Raw genomic sequence first — 27,871 nt, forward strand, 5'->3', positions numbered from 1 at the left:
AGATCTTTGCTTGAGAACCCTGCAACAGCGCACTATGTTACGTCCCATCACCTCAATATTGAGGAAGAGTCAGATCTCATACTGTTGGGGTTTTCCTTTTTGCACTGCACATCACAAAAGATGGTAAAACCATCTCCATCAAAGAAGCACAGAAAATCCCGGACACCTGCAAAGCCCTAGGCCTGGAGACAACTGATGGTCAGACTGACTCATCTATTCCTGAAGCCTCCCATCGCTGCATTGCTTCACAAAAATCTAATTGGTCTAAAGTTTCTAAAAAATGACAAAAATCTTAATAAACAACTCTACTTAAGTCCCTAGGAACCTGGAGCATTTCCAGTCTTGAGAATATCAGAGACTTCAACTTGGATCTCAGTACCATGTGAGTTTACCTACCCCTTTTCTTTTTTCACTGCCTATACAGTTATATATCAATAATCTCCTTTAAACCAATGATTTAAGCCACCTATACCTGGTATGATAATTAAATTACTATATTCTAGTAACTGCACCCACCTGAACTTTTTCATCATTTTAAGATGTAAACGTTACCCTTTGATTTTGTTACAAACATTTGCTATGCATTGTTTTGTTTCATTGTATTTGTTGTATTGGTTACTGCATAATGCTGATAGCACTCTTTTGAAAATGGTGACACAAGCTGCTCCTTGTGTGAAATGCCAGGTGTCTATTCAGAGGAACAATCTTTTCTTAAATATGCCCTTCCCTTTAATAACCCCCTGCATAAATGAAGATTCCCAAGATTAATTTAATCTCCCATAATGTGAGAAACCTTAACTCAGATAACAAGCGTAGAACTGCTTTAATTTATGACCTTTGCTAATTAGGATCATGTGACTGTTATTACCTTTAAATTGTATACCCTTAGCTTGTTACATCAAGCTAGCTTGTTAGATCAGTGCAGCATGTGTAGTTCTCAAGTCTGTTCGTTCATAAGTGTAGGGAGTTATAACAAGGGAGTTAGACAAAGGAGTCGACAACACAGAAACAAGTGCATTTAAATCTCCCTAAATTAACTGCAAACATGCTACACTTTCTAATGTCTGCATTTAGCTTTTCCTCCCTTTTCCTTAAAGTCACAGCTTTTCCTTTCACAAACAGCACTCAGACAATTCATATTTCTCCTTCTCTTCTACCTTCCCCCCTCTACAACACACATGAACTCTATTCCTATTTCACATCCCTCAGCCAGTCATGCTTTACTGATTCTAAACCTAAACACTCGCATAAGACACATTCTCATCAACAACATCTCCAATCCACTGTGAAGGCAACTCCATTGACCTGGTCTTCACTAATCACTGTGCCGTTTCCAACTTCCTTAACTTCCCCTTTCCTCTCTCTGACCACCATCTGCTAACTTTCTCTCTTACTCTACCTGCTACATCTTTGCAAGCCCCCAAGAAACTGCTACCTTACAGAAATTTAAATGACTTGGATCTCACAGACTTTTCCACTCAACTGAATCCTCTGTTCTCTGACATTTCATCCCTCTCTTGCCCAAATCTCATTGCTATACAGTATAATTCGGCACTAAAATCAACAATTGACAAAGCTGCACCCTCCACTGTTCATCGTACATCAATCACTCGACCGCAACCGTGGTACACCAAACAAACCAGATATCTTAAGCGATGTTCACAGGCTGCTGAACGGCAGTGGAGGAAATCACACACCTGTGCTGATTTCCGGCATTATAAATTCATCCTTAAGTCCTACAACTCTGCGCTCAGCCTGGCCAAACAAGTCTATTTTTCGTCCCTTGTGTCATCTCATGCATCCAACACCAGAAATCTGTTCTCAACCTTTAACTCCCTTCTACGTCTGCCTGCACCCCGCCCACTACCAACCTCACTGCTCAGATTATTGGTGATCACTTCAAAAATAAAATTGACACCATTAGAAAAGATATCTGCACCTCACATCCTTCAAACACAGCAATTCTACCCACCCCTTCTATTAACAAAACTCTATGCTACTTCCCTCCTGTAACAGAGGAAGAAGTCTCTGTACTCCTATCCTTGATAACCTGACAACTTGACCCTATTCCTTCACGACTTCTTCCCTCTCTCTCTGCTTCACTATCCCCTACCCTATCTCATCTCTTTAACCAATCTTTAACCGCTGGCACATTTCCGGATACATTCAAGCATGCATCAATCATACCAATCCTAAAAAAGCCCTCACTTGACCCCTCCACGCCTTCTAACTATCGACTGGTCTCCTTACTTCCCTTTGCTTCAAAATTATTGGAACGACTGGTCTATAATCAGCTAACTCAATTTCTCACAACTAACTCCTTACTTGATCCACTACAATCTGGTTTCCGCCCTAAACACTCAACAGAAACTGCTCTTGCTAAAGTAACAAATTACCTGTTATCAGCTAAAGCAAAAGGCCACTACTTCTTACTAATTCTTATTGACCTATCCACTGCTTTTGACACAGTCGATCATCCTCTCCTCCTAAAAATACTACATTAATTTGGCATCCGAGACACAGCCCTCTCCTGGTTTGCCTCATATGTCTCAAACCACTCTTTTTCAGTTTCCTTTAAAAACATATCTTGCGATTCTATGCCTCTCTCAGTTGGAGTACCTCAAGGCTCTGTTTTGGGCCCCTTGCTTTTCTCTCTCTATACATCCTCCCTTGGAAAACTTATAGCCTCCTTTGGATTCCAGTACCACTTATATGCTAATGATACTCAAATCTATCTTTCCTCTCCTGATATCTCTCCCTCTTTACTCAACCAGATTTCCAACTGCCTCTCAGCAATTTACTCTTGGATGTCTTCACACTACCCCCAACTCAATCTGTCCAAAACTGAGCTGCTTCTTATTCCCCCCTCTTTGAGACATCCAACACCTGACATTTCTCTGACGGTTGGAGACTCTATTCTCAACACCTCACCCCAGGTCCACTGTCTTGGGGTCACACTAGACTCCGAGCTCACATTCATCCCACATATACAAGCACCAAATCCTGCCGTTCACACCTACGCAACATTTTCAGAATTCGTCCCTTCCTTACTCAAAAAACTACAAAAATACTTATTCATTCCCTCATTTTGTCACGCATTGATTATTGCAATCTATTCCTAAATGGCCTTCCGAAACACCGCCTCTCCTCCCTCCGATCTATTATGAATGCTTCTGCTAGACTTATCCACCTAAGTTGCTGATCTACATCAGCTGCTCTGCTCTGCTCTGCCAGTCTCTACACTGGCTCCCCATACACTCCAGAATACAGTTTAAAGTATTAACTTACAAAGCACTAAACAGTCTAGCTCCCAACTATACTTCCTCTCTCATCGTGAAATATTCCCCATCCCATCCTCTTCGATCAACCTCTGACCTACGTCTCTCCACTCCTGTTATCTCTACGTCCCACTCCCACCTCCAAGACTTTCGCACATGCTGCTCCTGTCCTCTGGAATTCTTTACCCCACTCCATAAGACTGTCTTCAACCTTATATAGTTTCAGACGCTCCTTTAAAACCCACCTATTCAGAGAGGTGTACCATCTCTCCTCCATCCCTCATACGAACCAAACTAATACATGAACTGCTTGACTCAGTGCTGCAACTACAACTGATGTAACGAGCTACCCCAACCTTATGTCTCTCCACCCTAAATCTGTAGACTGTGAGCTCTCCAGAGCAGGACCCTCTTCCTCCTGTACTAGATTTGTTTATTTTTGTTATGTTCTGTATTTTATCAAAAATCTTTGTAATTATAAATTCTTAAAAAAAAGCTGCCACAGCTCTGTCTATCTTCCCCTCCACAACAATCCGGACTTCCCAGCGGGGTTGGATATGAAACCCTTTGACTATTGGGAGAAACTGGGTCTGAAGTCGGTGGGATCCTTGCTGGAGCCCCTGACTCGCTCGTTAAAATCCTTTTCTACGCTGCAAAGGGAGTTTAATCTTCCGAATGCTCACTTTTATGCCTACTTGCAGACGCGTCATTATTTGAACACACTGATTAGGGATAATCCGGACTTCTGGGATGGTTCCCCTTTTCGACTTACTCAGTCCCTTTTTAAAATGGGCAGATTCTCTCTATCAGAGATCTATCAAACCTTTCTACAGGATAGACTGACGAAAATACAGTCGTCTGCTGTGATGGGATGGGAGAGGGAGGGAGTCCCGGGGATTACAGTGGAGGAGACCCGGAAAGCATTGGAGAAAGTTAGAAAGGCGACTCTCTCTGTGAATCTCAGAGAAACCCAAACTAAATTTTTTACATAGAGCTTACCTGACCCCTAAAAGACTGGTCAAGTGGGTACCTAACTGCCCTAATAAATGTTCTAAATGCGCGGTGGAGGCCCCGGGTCTGTTACACTGCATATGGGATTGCCCAGTGATTCGACAATTCTGGCATCAATTGCAATACTGGATCAACAAGAAATTGAAGATCCCAATCTCCCTCAATTCCACAGATATCTTGTTTCTAAACTGGGATGCCCAATATAAACACTGTGACATAGAACTGACCATGACTATCCTACTTGCACGAAAGTGTATCCTAAATCATTGGACCAAGAGGACAAGACCTACTATAGCTTACTTTCGTAACATCCTGAAAACTCACTTATTTATAGAGCAGGTAGACACCAGGGTAGATGTCGGTAATAGGCTTAACTTGTTTTTAAGGAAATGGCGCAGACTGATTCTGACCTTTGAACTCCAAATTCAAAGACAGATTTTACTACCATTTCAGCACTCTGAGATATTCTTGGAGAACTCCTTGAGGGGCAAGTGGGCACACATACTTTATCCAAGGAACTCCTAAAGACTACAGAAGGAGAGGGAGGTGGGAGAGACAATTATATCCCTTCCTTTCCCCCTTTTTTTTTTTTTTTTTTTTTTCTTCTCCCCCTCTTCACGCTGCTCACTAAGTGACATCTTAAAAAGCTAACTCGTGAGGTCCTATAAGTTTGGGCTTACAGGGTGTGGGAGGGAGTTTTGACAGTTTGGGTAAAAGTTAGGGGGGGCGGAGGGGTGGGAGTGGGGAGTATTATAAAATATAAAATTTGTAAGAGGTAAACACATTTGGGATAAGTTCATGACATAAATATGTTACAAACATCGGAACTAAGGTTATGTTGCAAGATTAATATATGACAATGTGCCCAACTGTGTTGGTGCTTGATTCTGATGTTCCTTTGATATCTGCTGTAACTATGAGTTTTTTTCATGTGTGATACTCTCAATAAAAAGAATTAAAAAAAAAAAAAAAAAATCTTTGTAATTGTATACCCCTATCACTGTACCCAGCACTACGGAATTTTGCGGCGCTATACAAATAAATGATAATAATAACTGCCATTAATCAATATAAAAACCTACGAGCAAACGTTATCTTCCTTCAGGAGACTAATTTCACAACAATACAAATACCTAAATACTGTTCCAAAGATTTTAATTTACACTACCAGTCTACTACAGATTCTAAGAAAAGAGGGGTATCTATCCTAGTTCATTATTCACTATATTTTATACATAAGGAAATAATAAGAGACAAAAATGGTCGATATCTATTAGTAAAGGGACATATTCAGGGCACTGATATATTGTTTTGAAATGTCTACCCGCCCAATGGGAAACAAGATATTTTCTTCAGACATATTTCTAACCTACTAACAGGCTGGTCACAAATTAGGATAATTTTGCCAGGAGATTTTAATGTCACCTTAAATAAACACTATGACGGGAGAACCCCTACACCATCCACCAGACATTATAGACAACATAAACTGATCAAATTAATAGAAGACTTCTCATAACTTAATTGACTCTTGGAAAAATACTTTACGGCAACACTAACAACACTATCTTTTATTCTGCAGCACGCAAATGCTACACTAAGTTAGACTACCTATTTATTAGCCAAATCATACAACCAACTCTGCTCTCATTCTCTATACATTCTTGCGTATGGTTGGACCTCTCAATCATACAGATGCAGTTGGGGGACATCCCTGACCCATATAGAGTTAAATCCTGGACTTATGATCCATCATGTTTAAAGAACCCAGTTACTAAGAATAATATATTGCAAGCCATGGAAGAATATTGGGAGATTAAAGGGACATTAAACACTAAATACATGCTAGATAGAATGATGCATTGAAAGAAAAGAATAGTCCATGACTAACACATGTAGATGTATTTTTTAAAGTTTCATTAGTTGTTTAAAAAGTGACAAAATAAGTGTAAAGTTTTAGTGTCTATAAAACACTGGGAGCTGCCATGTAGGTTACCTTTTCTGCTGTGGCCAATTAGGGTCAGTTATAACTAGGTCACTAGAGTGTGCAGCCAATGGTTGTGCTGGATTTAACAGTGTTCTGCACTTCCATTTCTAACAGGAACTGAAAAGCTCACAATTTCAGAATGGAATTACAGGCAAAGAGAACAAAATAAATAATGAAAGTATATTGCAGAGTTGTTTTATTATATACAATTTATCATTTTATATTACCATCTCAAAGTGTTTAATGTCCCTTTAATACGGATACTGCTACAAATCCCAAATCAACCTGGGCAGCGCATAATGCATACATAATGGGGACTATTGATAAAAGAGAAATCCCTATATATTAAAAAGGCAAATTCCCATATTATTATATGAAATCAAAAAGTGCTTTAAAAAAGCAACGGCATCATCCAGGATTTGAAATAAAGATACAACTATGTACAACAAATGCAGTTTTGAAATATAAAAATACAATTTATATTATATTCATCATATATATATAAAGCTTCCTAAATAAAATATGCAACAAAAGTTAAAATATGAATAAATAAGACCACCGGTGGTATAAAATGTTTCAGAAGAAAAAATAGCAACGATAAAATGGCAGCATTGGCAATATGATCATTGGATCATATACTGATAAGAGTATTCCAAATAGTGTCCCCAAGATGACTATTATCAGATCTTAATAGTTGGAAAAGTCACTGTTTGTAGCTTATAGATAGTCAATGTTTTAGCCTCTGTAATTTGGATAATGTCCCCCTCTATGTCAGGGTAAATGTGGCTCCTTTAATTCCCCCAGTTCAAACAACTTTTATAGATTGAGTGTTTTACTTGCCTTTCTTTCATCTTATACTTCTCATAGTTGGTGTCCTTTAGGGGCCATTAAGGTTTCTTACCACACTTTCCTTCCCTTTCGTTGGACCTCCACAAGTTTCAGTTGCTGGTGTTTCCTTGTTGTTCCGTTGTGCCACTTCCGTGTTTCTCGTCACATGTGTGGATTCCACCAACCGGAACGCTGTATGGCTATTTTAGCAGAATTTCAGCGTGTATCCTCCCAAATGATTCACAGAGCGCTCTGTTTTCAAATTGGAGTATCTAGGTGCGTCTACGCGTTTCAGCCAATCATGGGCCTTTATCAAGATGACTTATTTTTCAATATTACTTATTTTATAGTGGTTTCCACTTTCATTATGGGAGTTTACTAGTGCAATACGGCTTTCCAATTGGTTCTAATTTATGTCCATCAAAATATTCTTTTTTATTTTTATTAGGTTAAGCTGCCATTGGAATCGCTTCCAAATATTCTATTGTTACATGTTATGCTGCCCTTCAAGTTATTTGAGTATTTCTTTATCAATTTGCCAATAAACAATTATATATTAAAAAATGGATATTAAAAATGGAACCATAGAATTCAAGATAGAGAGGCATATTTATCAAGCTCCATATGAAGGCTCGCCAGAAACACAAGTTATGAAGTATCGGTCTAAAGACCGCTGCTCCATAACCTGTCCACCTGCTCTGAGGAGGCGGACAGTGATCACCAGAAATCAACCTGATGGAATACGATTGGCTTGATTGACACCCCCTGCTAGTGGCCAATCTGCAGGGGGGCGGCGTTGCACCAGCAGTTCACAAGAACAGCTGGTACAATGCTGAATGCGGAGAGTGTAATGCGGTCCGCATTCAGCAATGTCTGTCGGACATGATCCGCTGATCGGATCATGTCGGACAGACATTTGATAAATAGGCCCCAGAAACTCAAAATTGAGAACTCTATAGGTAAATACTATCTAAATCAATATTATAATATGTATAAATTATCATATGTATATATTATCTATCTCTTTATTTAACCAACACATATTTAAAACTGGCATATACACTTATTTTCTTTCTTAATGTAAATGTATGTGGATACGAATATACAGACTGTTAAAATATATAACGGATAATCCAATTACGCTACTTAAACTTTTAAGTAACAGTGTGTGTTAATAATCTAAAACCTAGTAAGATTAAACATAGTAGAAGTTTATTACATATTGTAACTATAATATATCTATTATTTTACAGGAAAGGATTAAGGTCTAGCTCCGCATTAAGACCCTAAGGTGTAAGACTGCCAAATTCAAATATTAGGCAGGCTTTTGATACAATAATTTATTTTCATAGTTCCCACCTCTCCAGTCTTTTTCTACTTTTTTAATGCCCCAAAATTTAAAGCCTGCTACATCACTATTGTGTTTCTCTTTAAAATGTTTCGAGAGATGTCCTACAAAACCTCTTTTTATGTTGTTCATGTGTTCCCTGATCCTATATCGTATTATTCGTTAAGTTTGTCCTAAGTATTGTTTCTTACAAGGACATTGAATTAGATATATAATTCCTTTACTTCCCAATTCCCATTATTCAATTACAAAATAGAAACATTGGAAAAGCAACACAAATGCAGAAATCACACATAAAGAAGTCCTGTTAGCTATCCAAGACTTGAAGCCAGGGAAGGCATCACAACCTGATGGTTCCCTGATGAATACTACAAGTTATTCAGATTGGCCCTTATACCCAACTTGGTAAAATTTTCCAATTACATCATGCAAGGACATAAACTACCCTTAGATCTTCTTCAAGCTCGGATCGTGGTTATTCCAAAACCAGGGAAAAACCCTAAACTATGTTTAAGTTATAGACCCATCTCCCTTATTAATCAGGATATCAAAGTAAAAAAGCAAACTTAAAGGGGGCGCATATGTAGATATAAGGACAGAGGTGTGTTATACAAATATATACAATTTATACTTAGTTAGCAGTCCCAATAATTGTATAATATACTCCTAGGTAATCGGATAATGGTTGCCTCCTCCTCACAGGACATTCCGGATAGGCTGTAGAATGAAAGAGAGAACAGAGGGGTGCCTCATGTGTAGAACCACCAAACAAATGTATAAACACAGTGGTCTAGACAAGTCAAATGGATAATCACATATCATAGAAGCACCCTAATGTGCTGGTAGATACAAGCTGATGTACTTAGGGGCGCATCAGCTCACCCACTCCAGAGGATTTCTGTGCACTGGAATTGGGAAATAAAGCAAAAAGGCACCACATGTGCACATCAACTACAAAATGGCAAGTATATTAAGAATGCCAAAAGGATACTCACATTTAGAACAAGCACACCTATGTGCTGGCAGAAGCAGACTGATAGATTTAAGGAGGCGTATCGCCCACTCCAGGTTCTTATAATAATTCCAATATAAGCGCAGGATAACGTGAGAGTCTGTGATCCAGTTAATATCAGGTGGACTCAAACAAGTAAGGTGATTCCACTTAAGCTTGAGTTTGTTAAAAAAACATGTGTTTATTTAAAAAACAAATATAAAAACAAGCAGTGGATAAGGGCGTATCCAGGTATCCCTCTTAGCATACAACGCGTTTCTCCGCACTATAAGGGCCATTTCATCAGGCATAAGATCACCTTACTAACTGTCTTGCTATTTAAATTCATATCGTAATTCTATTAAGATGCCTTTTTTCATTGTATATCTACCAAAAAGCACTATATGTATGTATGTTTACACATATTTTTGTTATAAATATTTACTGTTTATATGTCTAATACATGCCACAATTGTTATATGCTAAAATTGTATGATGAATTTATGAGAAACCACACAAATGTGTATATCTGTTTATAGTTAAAGGGACATTAAACCTCAAATTTTTCTTTCATGATTCAGATAGAGAATACAATTTTAAACAGCTTTGTAATATACTTCTATTATCTAATTTGCTTCATTCTCTTGATATTATTTGCTGAAAAGCATATCTAGATAGGCTCAGTAGCTGCTGATTGGTGGCTGCACATCGTGTGATTGGCTGACCCATGTGCATTGCTATTCATTCAACAAAGGATATCTAAAGAATGAAGCAAATGAGCTAATAGAAGTAAATTTGAATGTTGTTTAAAATTGTATTCTCTGTCTAAATCATGAAATAATTTTTTTGGGTTTAATGTCCCTTTAATTGTAAGACACGCCCCTTTTTGGGTGTTGTACTTCATAGGGGCCCTCTGAGTGGTTCTTTATGAATTTAAATAGCAGGACAGTTAGTAAGGGGATTTTATGCCTAATGAAATGGCCCTTATAGTGCAGAGAAACGCGTTTCATGCTAAGGGGGATACCTGGATACCCCCTTATCAACTGCTTGTTTTTATATTTGTTTTTTAAATAAACACATGTTTTTTTAACAAACTCAAGCTTAAGTGGAATCACCTTACTTGTTTGAGTACACCTGATATTAACTGGATCACAGACTCTCACGTTATCCTGTGCTTCTATTGGAATTATTATAAGAACCAGGAGTGGGCGATACGCCTCCTTAAATCTATCAGTCTGTTTCTGCCAACACATAGGTGTGCTTGTTCTAAATGTGAGTATCCCTTTGGCATTCTTAATATACTTGCCATTTTGTAGTTGATCTGCACATGTGATGTCTTTTTGCTTTATTTCCCAATTCTAGTGCACAGGAATCCTCTGGAGTGGGTGAGCTGATGCGCCCCTAAGTACATCAGCTTGTATCTACCAGCACATTAGGGTGCTCCTATGATATGTGAGTATCCATTTGACTTGTCTAGACCACTGTGTTTATACATTTGTTTGGTGGTTCTACACATGAGGCGCCCCTCCATTAATCAGAATATCAAAATATTTACAAACATTTTGGCCAACCGCCTTAAATTGATTCTCCCATCAACAATACACAGATCAGGTGGGGTTTATTAAGGATAAGGAAGCCCCTAACAATATCAGGCATATGATTTCCACAAAGGCTTATCTTAACCAGACAAAAATGCCTTCTCTACTTCTGTCTCTGGGTGTGGAGAAGGCATTCAAAGAGTGGGATTTAGGGGTACCTTATAGCGGGCGTTATTGCTGTTTACCATTAATTATAATAAACACTTATTTTGGCTACTTTATAGTGATATCTATAATACCCGGTGACAATCTGACCTCTAGACAGGATTGTTTGTCCTATTACTATCCCTTAACCCCCGCTAGAAGCCCTGCAGACATTCATGTTCCAATTTATGGAACTAATACCAATGCAATCACCTTTACCCTACTGTGACTGTAACATGTATCCCACCATTATTAGAGGGAGTTTGGCTCCAATACCAATTGATAATCTTGTGGTAATTAGATACTCCTTTACTCAATGCCTGATAGAACTACACATTACCACATTTAGCGGATATTTAGTTGTAGCCTCAGAGTGTCAATTTTAATTATTTGTGTGTATGTTTCGTTATTTTATTTTAATTAACCCAATAAAAGTTACATTTTAATTGCCACTGGAAACCTTCTTGCCTTTTAGTCTGGGCATAGAGTGCTAGACGGCATTCTTTCTGTGGATCCCTCTTTATCCACAATCTTTGTTCAAACTTTTTGATATGTCACTGGCGATCTACGACAAGGAACAGATAACTTTTTCCAGTGGGCTCCTTAAAAATGCCCTTGAAATATCTTCTCGTTTTGGACTATAGAAAACAACTAATAAGGGCCTTTACCGGGTGGCATAACTCCTTATAAATGAAAACAAAACTGAATCCACCACAGCAATCCAACTGGTCAAACCCCCCTGGAGTAACTACCAAACTCCCAATATGTCAAACTGGAAAAAGGAGGATGGAGGGTCTCCAAATATGCCAAAATATCTCTTTAATATGAAATTTAAATCATGACAAGGTAAAAAAAAAAACACTACGTTTCGGGGCACATGCCCCTTAAACATGTGTTGACACATTAACACATGATTAAGGGGCACGTGCCCCGAAACATCGTGTTTTTTTTTTTACCTTGTCATGATTTAAATTTCATATTAAAGAGATATTTTGGCATATTTGGAGACCCTCCATAACTCCTTATAAATAACAGACCTCTAACTTTCACCCAACTTCAACAGACACTAGTTCCTCTACTCTATTTAAATACACATTAGACCTCTCTCCTCAACCCTGCACAACTCTTGAAATACTTTGAGGCGCCACCACCAGACATAAAAAGACAATCTCATGACTATATATAGCCTTACAAGCTGCCAGGAATGACACAAAATCCTCCATTATCCTTAAAGTGAATGTACAGATTGCGGAATGAGTGCCCGGTTTTTAAAAATCTTATTAAAAACAGGGGCACTTTCATTTATCAAACTTTACATTTCACTCATTTTGCTAAAATACTTACCTTTTCTTCGTGAAAGCCGCTCCCCAGGGGAATCATTGCCTAAAGCAACGCCGTGATTGGATGAAGGCCGGGATCGTAATTTCTGACGTAGGAAGAGGCTTGCGATGGGCGGGAAAAGCACTGGAACGGCTTTCACGAAGAAAAGGTAAGTATTTTAACAAAACCCAGTGAAATGTAAAGTTTGATGAATGAAAGTGCCCCTGTTTTTAATTCACTTTAAATGGGAGAAGTACATAGGAAAAGAACTGTAAACAAATGGGATGAAATATTCCATTCTTCCTATAGAGGTCTGCTCAGCCCATATATTTTCCCTAAAATATTTGAGCCTGTATAACTCTTTAATGCAATATTTGTTTTCAATCATTTTAATTAGATAGTGTTATTGTGAGTGTAAATGTACTTTTCAATATAATGTTGATGCATTTTGTGCAACTTTTTATTTGAGCGCAACAGATAACCAGAGCTCTGAGGTCGCACTATCCCGACGCGTTTTAGGTTCAATTGCACTTGTGCAAATGTGTTTACTTTCAACTTGAAATACACGCGCTACTTCCAACACACGCAACCCGATATCGCTTATGTGCAACTGTCAGCCCGCAACTCCTTATCTGGCCCTTTATGAGTGAAATTCTTTCTTTATGTATTCATTTAAATTGGGATTACTGTACTATGAGGATCCTCATTTTGTTCAGACATATATAAAAAGTAAACTCCAGATCAACAAAGCACTACTGGGAGCTAGCTGGGCATATCTGGTGAGCCAATGACAAGAGACAAATGTACAGCCACCAATCACCAGCTAGCTCCCTGTAGTGCATTGCAGCTCCTGAGCCTACAGTATGTATGCCTTTCATTAAATTATACAGAAAGAACAATGTAAATTTGATAACTGACCTTAACTGAAAAGTCTTGTAAAACTATATGATCTAATTCATGAAAGTTTAATTTTAATATTCATGTCACTTTAACAATATGGATGCACTGCATTGGAAGCAAGGGAATGTCTCTTTCCTAAAAGGGTCATGAAAGCCAAGAAAGTTACTTTTATGATTCAGACGGAGCATTTTTTCTAAATTCAATTTACTTCTTTTATTATTAAATTTGCTGCATTCTCGTGGTATTATTTAAGGAGCACACCTAGGTAGGCATAGGGCAGTGTCAGAATCACTACATGGCAGAAAGCACTGCTGTTATATAGAGCTCTTAAAAACGTATAACCTCATGCTACACTGCTGATATATAGAGCTGCCCTTTAAGGTTGCAGTCCGTGGACATTACTGTGATCTAACCCTTTAAGGCTATGTGCTTGTGGTGCAAGTTGTCCCTTTAAAGGCTGTGAGTGCTATGTGTGTGTGTGTGCATGCACGTGCCACTGCCCTGTTAAGACAGAGCGTCCATTTAAGGCTGCGTGCATTACGTGTGGATGCATACTATCGCTCCCTTGAAATCTGTGCGTGTTTACCCACTAAAGGTTGTATGTGCCGGACACTTTAAGACTGTGTTAGCAGGTGCTGAGCTGCCCTTTAAGGTTGTGCTGCGTGAACATTACTGTGATCTGTCCCTTTAAGACTGTGTGCGCAGGTGTTGAGCTGCCCTTTAAGGTTGCGCTGTGTGAACATTACTGTGCTCTGTCACTTTAAGACTGTGAAACCTGGCGGTGAGCTGCCTTAAAGGGACACTGAACCCAAAAAATGTGTTTTGTAATTCAGAAAGATCATGCAATTTTAAGCAACTTTCTAATTTACTCCTATTATCAATTTTTCTTTGTTCTCTTGCTATCTTTATTTGAAAAAGAAGGCATCTATGCTTTTTTTGGGTCCAGTACTCTGGACAGCAATTTTTTATTGGTGGATGAATTTATCCACCAATCAGCAAGGACAACCCAGGTTGTTCACCAAAAATGGGCCGGCATCTAAACTTACATTCTTGCATTTTAAATAAAGATACCAAGAGAATGAAGAAAATTTGATAAAAGGAGTAAATTAGAAAGTTGCTTAAAATTTCATGCTCAATCTGAATCATGAAAGAAAATTTTTGGGTACAGTGTCCCTTTAAGGCTGTGCTGTCACGTGATCATTCTTTTCTCAGTAGTTTGTACAGTTGGTACTGACAGAGCTGCTTTAAAGGGACACTAAATCCATTTTCTTCTTTCATGATGCAGATAGAGCTTGCAATTTTAAGAAACTTTCTAATTTACTCCTTTTGTCAATTGTTCTTCTTTCTCATGGTATCTTTAAGTGAAAAAGCAGGAATGTATAAGCTTGCAAGCCACCCCATCTTTGGTTCAGCAACTGGGTAATGCGTGCTGATTGGTTGCTAAATGTAGCCACCAATTAGCAAGCACTCTACATGGTGCTGAACCAAAAATGGGCTCGCTCCTATGTTTACATTCCTGCTTTTTCAAATAAAGATACCAAGAGAACAAAGAAAAATTGATAATAGGAGTAAATTAGAAAGTTGCTTAAAATTGCAATGCTCTATCATGAAAGAAAAAAATGGTGTCAGTATCCCTTTAAGTGTGTGTACAGTAAACAGTTACAAATGTATAAAAAGCTGTAGGCTGAGGGTTTGATACAATGTATCCATGTAGGTGAGCAGAGCTGGCTGGCTGGGAAAAGTCTATGAGGAGAACAGCAACTTTGCACCCCAGCATATGGCTCCCCTTTTTGTTCCTGGAAACACAAACACTGCAGTATTGTTGGTAGCCCTCATCTGAACCCCCATACTAATTTTTGAAGAAAAATAATTCGATATGGCCGAGAAAATAATTTAGAATGGTACTCAGATTTTACCTTCAACAAAGGAAACAAAGTAGCAAATTCGATAATAGAAGTTAATAGAAAACTTTTTTTTTTTAATTGTATGCTCTATCTGAATCATGAAAGAAAAGTATTGTGTCTCGCGTTACTTTAAGCGCTTCTCTTTCATACTTTTTTGTTTTCTTTCCATTTCTTTAACGATAAAAAGGAGGAATCAGACTTTAGCACTCCCACGTTCTAACGAGATGCGAGGCATGTGGACAGAAGGTAGAACCGCGCTGGTACCATTTCTGCCCCCTCTCTATGGTACGCTTCCGGAAGCGCTAGTCAGAGCTCTGACGTTTACGTTGCCGGTAACGTGTGTGTGTGCGGCGAGGCTAGTTTCTTTACTTGGGGTTATCGCACACCTCCGGGGCCTGAAACTCCTATTACTGTAGTGGCGGATTCTATACTCTGCTTCTCTCCCCCGCACACCCCTAACAGGCCCATCCAGGTGTCATTGGTATCTCCCGGCCTCACCTCCTGTACTGTAACCGTTAACGTATCTAACCTCCTGGCCCTAAATGTAAGTTAGCTGCCTGCTGTGGTACCGCTATAACGTATTCATCACCAGCTGCCTGAACTTTCCCTGGGAGAGCGGTTATTCTCTTTATATCAGAGCTTCTCTCACACATTCCCTTACTGTCCTGTATGAGCTGAGCTGCCATTACTGTTAGATAACCATCATCTGTCAGAGTTCCCCTTCTTCCCTCTTATGACTTATTTTACTTATTTCCTTTTTTTCATTAGAGGAACAAATAAGTGACAATAGTATGATGGGAAATCTTTTCATGCACTTTTTTGCATTATATAATTGTATAGGATATGTAGGTACTAGCTACATGTTTGTTATGAACAAGGGAAGACCTTTATATATTTATAGTTCAAAAATAAGCCATTAGTAAAGTTTTAGAAGAATTGTAGCAGATATGGTTGCTGGAATTTTTACAGCTCTGTTATTTTTAACTCTAGAAATGAGCACTTTTTACTCCTCACTCTCAGCAAAGTGCCAATCTCAAAGCATTTGTAGCTGCTGATCGGTATGTGGTGTGCACACGGTTGACTGACAGGCATGCAAGTGCACAGTGAGTACGCACCAATCAGCAGCTGTCTAGGCCCTGAGATCAGCACTGGGCATGTGCACAAGGTGCTGGTATTTGATAAAGTTCAGCCTTTTAAATTTTATTTATGGTGAAAATAGCATTTTAATAAAATGTGAAGGGTTTAGGTGCTTAACCCAGAGGTTCCCTTTATTTTCCTCTATGTACAGAACTTTCCTGACATGTCCAAGCTTTTTTATTTATTTATGTATTTATTTAAATAACATCTTCTTGATACTTTTTCTTAGTTTCCTAACAGTCATTTTTTTTTCTCTAATCTTAGAACTTATTTCTGCTTTTATAGTTGTCGACTGCCTTCTCTCTTTGCTTTTTAATTGTTCTGTTTGTTTATTTTTGCCTGTTGGATTTCTTAACCCATTGTCCCTCCTAATTTTGCACCCATATATCTAGTCTCAGCTGCTCTGCTTTATAAAACTTTGGAGACAGGATGGCCTCTCAATCTGTGAAAGATCTGGAGGGAAACTGTGTGCTTTGCTGCCAAGTCCTGGAGGTATTTGCTTTGGGAAAATGTGACCATCCAATCTGCTACCGATGCTCCACAAAGATGCGTGTCCTGTGTGAGCAACGGTACTGTGCCGTGTGCCGAGTAGAACTGGATAAGGTAAGGAGTTTAAAAATGTCAAATTAAATTTGTTACTGGCAGTGTGCAAAACCTGCAGCATTTTAAACCAATAATATAATTTGTTTGTGCCATAATTCCAGCAGGAAAAGATTAATATTAGTTATGTGTGTCTTCCTGACTAATGAGCATTATGATAGCACATTTGTTGCAATGTCTTTATGCTTTAAAATATTTTTTGCTCATGACCTATTCAGTGTATTTACACAACATATTGTAATGCCAGCTCTCTGGGTTGATGACTCAGGCTTGACATACTTAAATGATGATTCTTCTTTTAATGTTGTAAATGTTCAGTGTCCCACTTCTGCTGTTATTGACAATCAGTTTATCCTTTTATTATTTTATAGTAAAATTGTATACCTTGTGCAACTTACTGTTATAACTGCATTATCCAATACTTGCTTGTCTCTCTTTTTGTTACAGGGACAGTCTACACTAAAATTGTTGTTTAAAAATATAGATAACGCCTTTACTACCCATTCCCCAGCTTTGCACAAACAACATTGTCATATTAATATACTTTATAACATTTAAACCTCCAAATTTCTGCCTGATTCTAAGCCACTAGAGACTGCCTCTTATCACATGCTTTTTTTAATTGGCTTTTCACAACAGGAGACTGCTAGTTCATGTGGGCCATATAGATAACATTGTGTTCACGCCTGAGTAGTTATTTAAAGGGACATGAAACCCACATTTTTTCTTTCCTGGTTTAGAAAGAGAATGCAATTTTAAACATCTTTCTAATTTACTTCTATTATCTAATTTGTTTTATTCTCTTGATATTCTTTGCTGAAAAGCATATCTAGATATGCTCAGTAGCTGCTGATTGGTTGCTGCACATAGAAGCTTCACGTGATTGGCTCACCCATGTGCATTGCTTTTTCTTTAAATAAGGATATCTAAAAAATGAAGCAAAATAAATAATAGAAGTAAATTGTAATGTTTAAATTTGTATGTTCTATCTGAATCATGAAAGAAAGATTTTGGGTTTAGTGGCCCTTTAAGGTTTAGTACAACACAGGGTAATAAAGGAATGATCTATATTTTAAAACAATACAATTTCTATTGTAGACTGTCCCTTTTTTAAAGCTTAAATTTCTTTAATTTACATAATTTAAACATGTATAACTGTATGTTTCACATTTTACATTGAGATTATAGATGGATAATTGTTTCCATTTTTTTTTCTTCTGCTGTCAATAAGTTGAATTAACTTATTTAGTAGTCCATGGGTCACTTAAAGGGACACTAAACCCAAAATCTTTCTTTCATGATTCAGATAGAGAATAGAAATTTAAACAACATTACAATTTACTTCCATTATTTGTTTTGCTTCATTTTTTAAATATCCTTATTTGAAGAAAAAGCAATGCACATGGTGAGCCAATCACATGATGCTTCTATGTGCAGCAACCAATCAGCAGCTAGTGAGCATATCTAGATATGCTTTTCATCAAATACTATCAAGAGAATAAAACAAATTAGATAATATAAGTAAATTAGAAAGATGTTTAAAATTGCATTCTCTTTCTAAATCATAAAAGAAAAAATGTGGGTGGCATGTCCCTTTAAGGCCTGATGATTAAAAGCTTCTCGGCATGGAGAGAAATCATGCAAACATTTTGGGGGATTTTTTGAGTGCTATATTGCAATGTAAGTGTTTCTCCTTCACATCCTGAACCAGCATAGCTTTATAAACGGCAATCGGGCTACAACTTGCCATTGTAAAATTATTTGAGGGATCTTGCCTTACTGACAAGGCGACTTAGTCTTAGATCATCTTGCCAGAGTGGAGAGCTTTAGATCGGTGGGAAATAAGTGCCATGGAGAAGTGATATGACTCTTGTGTTTTGACCATATACCTGCCTTAATCATGTCTTGCTGAATTGTGGGAAAACTAGACCAGGATGGAAGTATTGTAGCATTACCTGAAACTTTAGTAAAGCTTAAAGGGACATGAAACCCAATATTTTTCTTTCATGATTTAGGAAGAATATACAATTTTAAACAACTTCCCAGTTACTTCTGTTATCAAATTTGTTTCATGCTCTTGGTATCATTTTGTTGAAAGAGCAGCAGTGCACTACTGGTTTCTAACTGAACACATGGGTGGGTGAGCCAGTGACAGACTGTATGTATATATGCAGCCACCAATCAGCAGCTAGAACCTAGGCTCTTTGCTGCTCCTGAGGATAACAAGAGAAGGAAGCAAATTAAATAAAAGTAAATTGGAAAGTTGTTTAAAATTGTATTCTCTGTCTGAATCATGAATGTCTAATTGTGACTTTACTGTCCCTTAAATAAATAAAGATGACTTCTTTGTTGTGTCATATGTGGAGTAATTTGCTGAATGAGTAAATTACATTATCGATTATGATTAAACTGAAATCTTCTTATGGGAAAGCTTGGCTATTTTTTATTAAACTTGAGCCAGATATATGGTACTTTAGAAACTAGATATGGTATGAACCAAACCTAACTACTTAAGCTTCTGTTATTTCTAGGACCCTGTTTAGGTAATAGCAGTATGATTATGCAATGGGATATTGTAAATCAAATGATAATCCCTTTTTATTACCCATTCCCCAGTTTTGCTTAACCAACACTTTTTTATTAATACACTTCTTACCTCTGTTATTACCTTGTATCTAAGCCTCTGCAGACTGCCCTTTCGGTGCTGACTCATAAATAACTCCACCGGTGTGAGTACATTATGTATGTGTCACACATGAACTAGCACTGTCTTACTTAAAAACTGTCAAAATGCAGTGAGATAAGAGGCGTCCTTCAAATGTTTAGAAATCAGTTTGAGCCTACCTTGGTTTAGCTCTCAAAAAAGAATACCAAGAGAACAAAGCCAATTTGATGATAAAAGTAAATTGGAAAGTTGTTTAAAATTGTGCCCCATCTGAATCGTGGAAGTGTAATTTTGACCTGACCCTTTAAAAGTAAAAAATCTAGGATTTTGAATTTGACTTTTGATAGCAGATAAGAGCCATAGGCCCAGCAAGTCTGCTTGATATTTCCTAAAAGTATAAACGTATCTAGTTCGTAGGATAGCGTTATGCTTATCTCAGGCAAGTCCCCCACAGTGTTTGTCATTACCACCTCTTGTGAAAGTTTATTCCATGAATCAATTGCCCTTACTGTAAAGAAGTGTTTCCTCAAGTTACTCCTAAATATTCTACCCTTCAGTTTCAGATCATGAACTCTTGTTCTTAATTTTATTTTTATAATTTTTTTTTAATGTAAAATACTCCCAGCCTCAGTTTTATTAAGCCCTTTAATATACTTGAAAGTTGCTATCATATCACCTCTTTTCCTTCTCTCCACTAAGCTATACATATTTAGGTCATTGAGCCTCTCCTGGTATGTTTTATTTTTGAGACCATGTACAATTTTAGTGGCCCTCCGCTGCACAGATTCAAGTTTGGTTATATCTTTCTGGAGATATGGCCCCCAGAACTGCACACAATACTCAAGATGAGGCCTAACTAATGATCTATAAAGTGGCATAAGAACCTTACTATTTCTGCTGCAAATATCTCTACCAATACATCCAAGCATTCTGCTAGCCTTACTCGCTGCAATACTACATTGTTTACAAAATTTTAAATCATCTGTAATAATATAATTCCTAAGTCCTGTTCCTTATTTGTAACATCAGTAAAGTGTCATTGAGTTTGTAATTAACTTTTTGGATTTTTCTTCCCTAAATGCATAATTTAACTCTTTGCAGTGTTAAAGTGATTGTAAACTTTCTATAAATATTCATAAATCAGACGGTCACTTTCATTCATAAAATAATTACGATTAATGATCATAAACATTGTGCCATTCCTCTGCCTGCATCTCATACACTTTTTTTTTAATTTTTTTTTTTTTTTTTAATCCGGCTTCAGCCAATCGTTGCGAGCCCCACAAGCAGGATGCCAAAGGGGGGGGCATGCAAAGATTGGCTGAAGCTGGATTCGTCATCAGACAAAAATAGAGTATGAGATGCGGGCGTAGGAACTGCGCAATGTTTACAATCGCTAAATAATAATTATTTTAAGAATGTAGTGTCTATTTTTAATAATTTAATATTCCCCCCTCCTTTTTTATGAACAATTTATAGATAGTGTGGATTCAAATGCCAAAGTTTACAATCACTTTTTAAACTTTAGATCCCAGTCATTTGTCCAATCCTCCATTTGTTGTATATCACTTTTAATTTTGTCTATATCTGGCAAATTAAAATCCCCCATTACTTATAACCTTACCTTATGTTACGGTTGCCTCCAGGCTGGCTGGAAGTTGGACCGTAGAAAAGGATGCTCCTAGCGCTCACCAAAGAATCATCAGCACCATAGTCAGCAATCCCTGTAGTGATATTAGCTGAAGCTGTCCCCTACAAACATGAGTCAAAGCTGCAAGTTAGAGGGACAGAAAATAGGTCTCTTGAAGCTGAACAAAATTTAACTCTTAATGGCACACAATGAAACTGAACCAAGTGGGAGAAAGCCAGGGACAAGTCATTTCACAGGTCTGGGGACATAGTCTTAAAGGGGCATTGTTCATCAAAGTCACAATATGTCCCCAGATGGTCCTTAAAGGGCCACACACACCCAACAAAAGTCAATATGTCCTCAGGGGCACAATCTTCCAGGGGCCATAGTCATGTGGAAGGAGGCTGGCAAATAGGCTTCTCCAAAATCCAGGGAAGCAGGGCAACCTTCCATTTAAAGGGCCAGTCACAAATAGCAGTTTGTAACATATCTCCCCTTTTGGAGGGAGACTAACAAGGCACCTGACCTTCTGTCGGTCAGTGCCTAAGTTAGTCTCGCAACCCACCCACAAATAAACACTAGCAGCAAAGCAGCCCCCCCACAACAAGTAGCACTGGCCTGTAGGTTCCAGGTTATAGGATGAAAGTGTAGCATCCTCTGCCTTCCTGGCGCAGCTGTGCAAATAGCTGATGGTACTTGGGGGGCAGAGGCCAGCGGCACTCTGCCCTGGTGCCAGCGCTTCTGCTGGGGTGAGGGATTTGCAGGCCAGTCCTGTAACAAGGGGGTCTGTAGGGCAGAGGCCAGCAGCGCTCTGTTCTGATGCCAGCTCTTCTGCTGGGGGAATTGGGGCATAGTCCTGCCCGGTGGCAAAGGGAACGTGGGGGTCAGTGGGGGTTAACATCTCCACTGTTAACCCTGGGCCCAAGTTAGGAGTTAGCTGGGGAGGGGGAGATTGGCTTACCTCCTCCTCCTGATACTCCGGCGGCCGCTGGGAAGGGAGGTCGATGCTCTCCTCTTCCTGTGGAACATGCTGCGGCTGGGGAGAGAGACCGGTTGTCTCCTCTCCCTGGAAGGCACACTCCGGCTGGGGAGGGAGGTCGATGCTCTCCCCTCCCTGTAGCTGGGTCTGTCGCTGGGGATCTGGGCCGCCTGCCCAGCATCCCTGTAGGGCCGGTAGAGAGACTGCGGTCCCATCTCCACCTGCCTGCTGGGGGTCCTCCCAGGACCAGTCTATGAGGCCTGCTGCCTCTGGTATCTCTGGTTGGGGTTGGGGAAGGAGACCGGTTGTCTCTTCCCTCTGCACAGTATACTGCCGCTGGGGAGGGAGGTCGCTGCTCTCCTCTCCCTGTGGAACATGCTGCGGCTGGGGAGAGAGACCAGGTGTCCATACCCTCAAACTCCACAGTTGGCGCTCAAAGGCTCGTGCCGCTTTGTTCTCCGTATCCAATTCCCGGATGATGCGACTGACTACCTCCTGCGCAGGGTCTGGACCATATCGGACTAGCCGCCTCTTTACCTCTGGAACGAAATCCGCGCCCTCATAGCGACGGATCCGGTTGAGGTGCTCTTCACATGGTTCTGACCAGTATCTTGTCAGCTCCATGCTGCTGTAGGTAGGGACGCTGCGCAGTGGCTAGCGTTGCCCTCAATAACTTTCCTACGATACCAGTGCTGTTGTGGTGCTGCTCCTTGCGCTAGGACGCCAATCCCACCGCTGCCGCCAAATGTTACGGTTGCCTCCAGGCTGGCTGGAAGTTGGACCGTAGAAAAGGATGCTCCTAGCGCTCACCAAAGAATCATCAGCACCATAGTCAGCAATCCCTGTAGTGATATTAGCTGAAGCTGTCCCCTACAAACATGAGTCAAAGCTGCAAGTTAGAGGGACAGAAAATAGGTCTCTTGAAGCTGAACAAAATTTAACTCTTAATGGCACACAATGAAACTGAACCAAGTGGGAGAAAGCCAGGGACAAGTCATTTCACAGGTCTGGGGACATAGTCTTAAAGGGGCATTGTTCATCAAAGTCACAATATGTCCCCAGATGGTCCTTAAAGGGCCACACACACCCAACAAAAGTCAATATGTCCTCAGGGGCACAATCTTCCAGGGGCCATAGTCATGTGGAAGGAGGCTGGCAAATAGGCTTCTCCAAAATCCAGGGAAGCAGGGCAACCTTCCATTTAAAGGGCCAGTCACAAATAGCAGTTTGTAACACCTTATTTCTTCTAATAACAGCTTGTCCAGTCTTTCATCCTGCAATTGAGGCCTATGTACAACCCCTATTCTAAACGCATTTTTATCCCCAGTGTCCAGTCGCCCAAATACTTTCTGCCTCATCATTAGTTCTTACAACTTCAGTAACCTTTTGGATTTTGTTTTACATACAGAGCAACTTTCACCTTTCTTTCCTACTCTTATTTTTAACTAGTATCTGGATATGACTGTCCCAGTCATGAGAATCATTGTACCATTATTATTCTGTCCTTGCTAATAAAGGGTTGATTTATCAAGCTGTGGCGGACAAGAGCGCATATATGCGCCCCTGTCTGCCGCAGCTCGCCTCTGGCGGAATTTAGCATTTTGCGCTCACGTGCAATCCCGCCCCCTACCTGCGCACAGCCAATCACGCGGGGGCAGGAGCTGTCGGTCGAGACCGGGGAGATTAAAATTTGCCACCTCTTAAGGTCTGATCACCACTGCTTGTTAAATATGGACTGCAGGTTCTGTTGTGAGAACTTGCAGTCGTAGGGGGTCGAAAGGCTTGCGAAGACCCCTAAATCCAAGTTGTCCCTAGTCATTTGTTGAAGTGAGTTCAGGTAATTTTATTTCCTAAACTGCAAGCATTTGTGCTCAAGGTACAAAGCTTTTGTTCTGTAACTTGGAATAACATTTTTGGCATACTGTGGTGGGCAGGTGGATATTTTAATGCTTCCCCATTTACTAGTTTAAATGACTTTTAATAAAGCATTTGAACTCCTCTCCCAGATACTCTGTTCCTTTAGCATCCAATTACAAGCCATCTCTCTTAAATAGCCTAGTATCTTGCCAAACAGAGCAATAATGACCAATAGAACCAAATCCTTTCCCTGCACCACTTATTTCAAGGAACACTAAACCCAAATTTTTTTCTTTCATGATTCAGATAGAGCATGCAATTTTAAGCAACTTTCTAATTTACTCCTATTATTTTTTTCTTTGTATCTTTAGTTAAAATTGCATACTCTATCCGAATCATAAAATAAAACATTTGGGTTTAGTATCCCTTTAACCAAGAATTAAATGTCATTATCCGCTCCATCTTCCCTGCTTCCTGGCCATACACAGGTAAAATAGATCATGATAGAGTTGATGCCATATGCTCTAAATGATTGCCTAGGTCACAAAACTTTCTGAATAGCAGCAACATCATTGCTAGCCAGATAATTTGTTCCTAAATGAACAATCGCATCTAATTCACTTGCTTTCTTGCTGCCTTAAAGGGATACTAAATCCAAAAATGTCCTTTCATCATTCAGAGCAGCCATTTTAAGCAACTTTCTAATTTTACTCCTATTATCAAATTTTCTTCGTTCTCTTGCTATCTTTTATTTAAAAAGCAGGAATGAAAACCTTAGGTGCTGGCCCATTTTTGGTTTAGAACACTTGCTTATTGGTTGGCTGAATGTAGTCACCAATAGGAAAGCGCTATCCAGGCTGCTGAACCTAAAATGGGCTGGCTCTTAAGTTTTTACATTTCTGCTTTTTAACCCCTTACTGACCAGACCATTTTTCAATTTTCTTACCGTTTGGGACCAGGGCTATTTTTAAATTTCTGTGGTGTTTGTGTTTAGCTGTAATTTTCCTTACTCGTTTACTGTACCCACACATTATTATATAGCGTTTTTCTCGCCATTAAATGGACTTTCTAAAGATACCATTATTTTCATCATATCTTATAATTTACTATAATTTTTTTTTATTATAAAATATGAAAAAACACACTTTTTCTAACTTTGACCCCCAAAATCTGTTACACATCTACAACCACCAAAAAACACCCATGCTAAATAGTTTCAAAATTTTGTTCTCAGTTTAGAAATACCCAATGTTTACACGTTCTTTGCTTTTTTTGCAAGTTATAGGGCAATAAATACAAGTAGCATTTTGTTATTTCCAAGCCATTTTTTTCCCTCCAAAATTAGCAATGGTTACATTGTAATGCTATCTGTCAGGAATCCCTGAATATCCCTTGACGTACGTGTGTGTATGTATATAAATAAATGCCGCTGCGCACCACACTTGTATTATGCCCAGCAGTTAAGGGGTTAATTAGGTAGCTTATAGGGTTAATTTTAGTGTAGAGAACATCCTCCCACCTGACATATCCCTCCTTGACCCCCCTCAAACAGCTCTCTTCCCTCCCCCACCTAACAATTGTCACCGCCATCTTAAAGGGACAGTCTACCATAGAATTGTTGTTGTTTTAAAAGATAGATAATCCCTTTATTACCCATTCCCCAGTTTTGCATAACCAACACAGTTATATTAATACACTTTTTACCTCTGTGATTACCTTGTATCTAGGAACCTTCTTCCAGCCCCCTGATCACATGACTGTGACTGTTTATTATCTATTGTCTTAAATTTAGCATTGTATTGTGCTAGATCTTAAATAACTCCCTGGGCCTGAACACAGTGTTATCTATATGGCCCACGTGTACTTTCTGTCTCTTTGTGTTGAAAAGAGATTTAAAAAGCATGTGATAAGAGGCAGCCTTCAAAGGCTTAGAAATTAGCATATGAGCCTACCTATGTTTAGTTTAAACTAAGAATACCAAGAGAAAAAAGCAAATTTGATGATAAAAGTAAATTGGAAAGTTGATTAAAATGAAAAGTCCTATCTGAATAATGAAAGTTTAATTTATACTAGACTGTCCCTTTTAAGTATACTAAAATAAGTGTTGTGTTTTTTTGTTGTTTTTTTTTTTTTTTTTTTTTTAATTTTCTTTTTAAATTAATTTTTTATTTTGCAGTGTTAGATTCCCTCCCCCCTCTACCTATTTGCCGCCATCTGCCAGTACCCAGTTTGCTAAAAATTTAGTGTAGCTGCCCCCCCCCTCAATAGCCTACCCCCTCCCAGATCCCTTACTTTACATTTGAATTACCCCCCTCTCCCTCCATCCCATGCAATGTTATGTACTAGCGTGCGCGCGCACTGCATGAAGAGGATCTGGAAGTGATCCAGCAATGGCCCGGCTCCCACCAACCAACCATCTGCACCATCGCTGGCCAATGCAGAGAGGGTCACAGAGTGGCCCTCTGCATCGGTGGGTAAAAAAGGGTATTGCAGTGATGCATAGATATCGAGGAATCACTGCAGTACCTTGGAAGCGATCACGATCGGTTCCAGTGCTTGAAACTCCAGAGGACGTGCCATGCGGGTCTTTGGTCATTAACTGACACTTTTTGTAGGACGTGTCTGACGCGTCCTTGGTCGTTAAGGGGTTAAATAACAATAGCAAGAGAATGGAGTAAATTAGAAAGTTGCTTAAAATTGCATGCTCTATCTGAATCATAAAAGAAGAAAAAATTTGGGTTTTAGAATTCCTTTTATCAATTCTCAAAATATGATTCTTATCCCTGGGAGCAGTATTTCCTGAAAGACCTCTTATCTCCCTTCCTTCTCCTTTACTTTTACCTAAATACACATTCCTCAAAATGGAGTCCCCCGTTAACCGTCTTTTCCGCATAAACACATCTGCAGTTCTTCCCTGTGTTTTCTTACTTGGAGAATCGGGTACCAATAGATTTGACTTACTTGTTACAACTTCAGAGGGCTCAGAAACCGCAATCTTGCAAGAGCGGCATAGGAGTTTTGCAATGGCAGAGATTGTTTGGTGTCAAAGGTTTTAGATTTTTTTTTTTTTTTTTTCTCCACATGACTTGTTTTTTGAGTGTCTCAGAATATCTCATAACTTTCAATTTTGCAGGTCGTCTTTGTAAGAAAAATGGTTCCATTCTCAAGCATCGCCACACAACAACTGCAGCATGAAAAGAAATATGATATCTTCTTTAGTGATGGAAAAATATTTTCTCAGTACAGGTATTTTTGTTATAAACCTACCTTCTGGGTTTAAAAGATAAAAAATAATAATATATCCATCCATCCATCCATCTGTGAGCCATCTAGATAGACCTTCATTGGTTTTTCTAAAAGTTGCAAAACAAATTTTGGGAACTAAAAATTGTGGTCGTGTATTACAAGTTATACGGGTCTTGCGCCAATCTTTATTTTTACAAGCATTTTTCCCATTATACTCTTAACTATACAAGTATTATGGTGTCAACAACATTTAAATAACCTCTTGATGATCAGCAACATGCCCTGTACTTCGCTGGCCTTTTAATAGGGGTTGTGTTTTTGATTGCGCTGCTCTCGCCACCAGCGGCAAGACTGCAGTATAACAGGAGGCTTGCAGGAGGGAGGTTTTAATAGCGCAGTCTTGTTGCAGGCGGCGAGACCCGCGCTAATATGGGCCAAAAAACCCTTA

The 27,871-nt window shown here is 39.1% G+C and overlaps 2 protein-coding genes across 2 annotated transcripts in view; one reads left to right on the plus strand and one right to left on the minus strand.

The window, feature by feature from the left end:
* SYNGR3 (synaptogyrin 3) overlaps positions 1 to 27,871 on the minus strand; it is a 398,922-nt gene that overhangs the window by 66,162 nt on the left and 304,889 nt on the right. The gene's annotated exons all lie outside the window — the stretch shown is intronic.
* The window catches only part of ZNF598 (zinc finger protein 598, E3 ubiquitin ligase), a 69,808-nt gene continuing 57,548 nt past the window's right edge, over positions 15,612 to 27,871 (plus strand). The window contains exons 1-3 of the mRNA XM_053694487.1: positions 15,612 to 15,853; positions 16,839 to 17,049; positions 27,311 to 27,423. Coding sequence (XP_053550462.1) covers positions 16,876 to 17,049; positions 27,311 to 27,423 — 287 coding nt within the window. The 5' untranslated portion in view covers positions 15,612 to 15,853; positions 16,839 to 16,875. The remainder of the gene's footprint in view (positions 15,854 to 16,838; positions 17,050 to 27,310; positions 27,424 to 27,871) is intronic.

Source organism: Bombina bombina, chromosome 11, assembly GCF_027579735.1.
Source record: "Bombina bombina isolate aBomBom1 chromosome 11, aBomBom1.pri, whole genome shotgun sequence".
Lineage (NCBI taxonomy): Eukaryota > Metazoa > Chordata > Amphibia > Anura > Bombinatoridae > Bombina > Bombina bombina.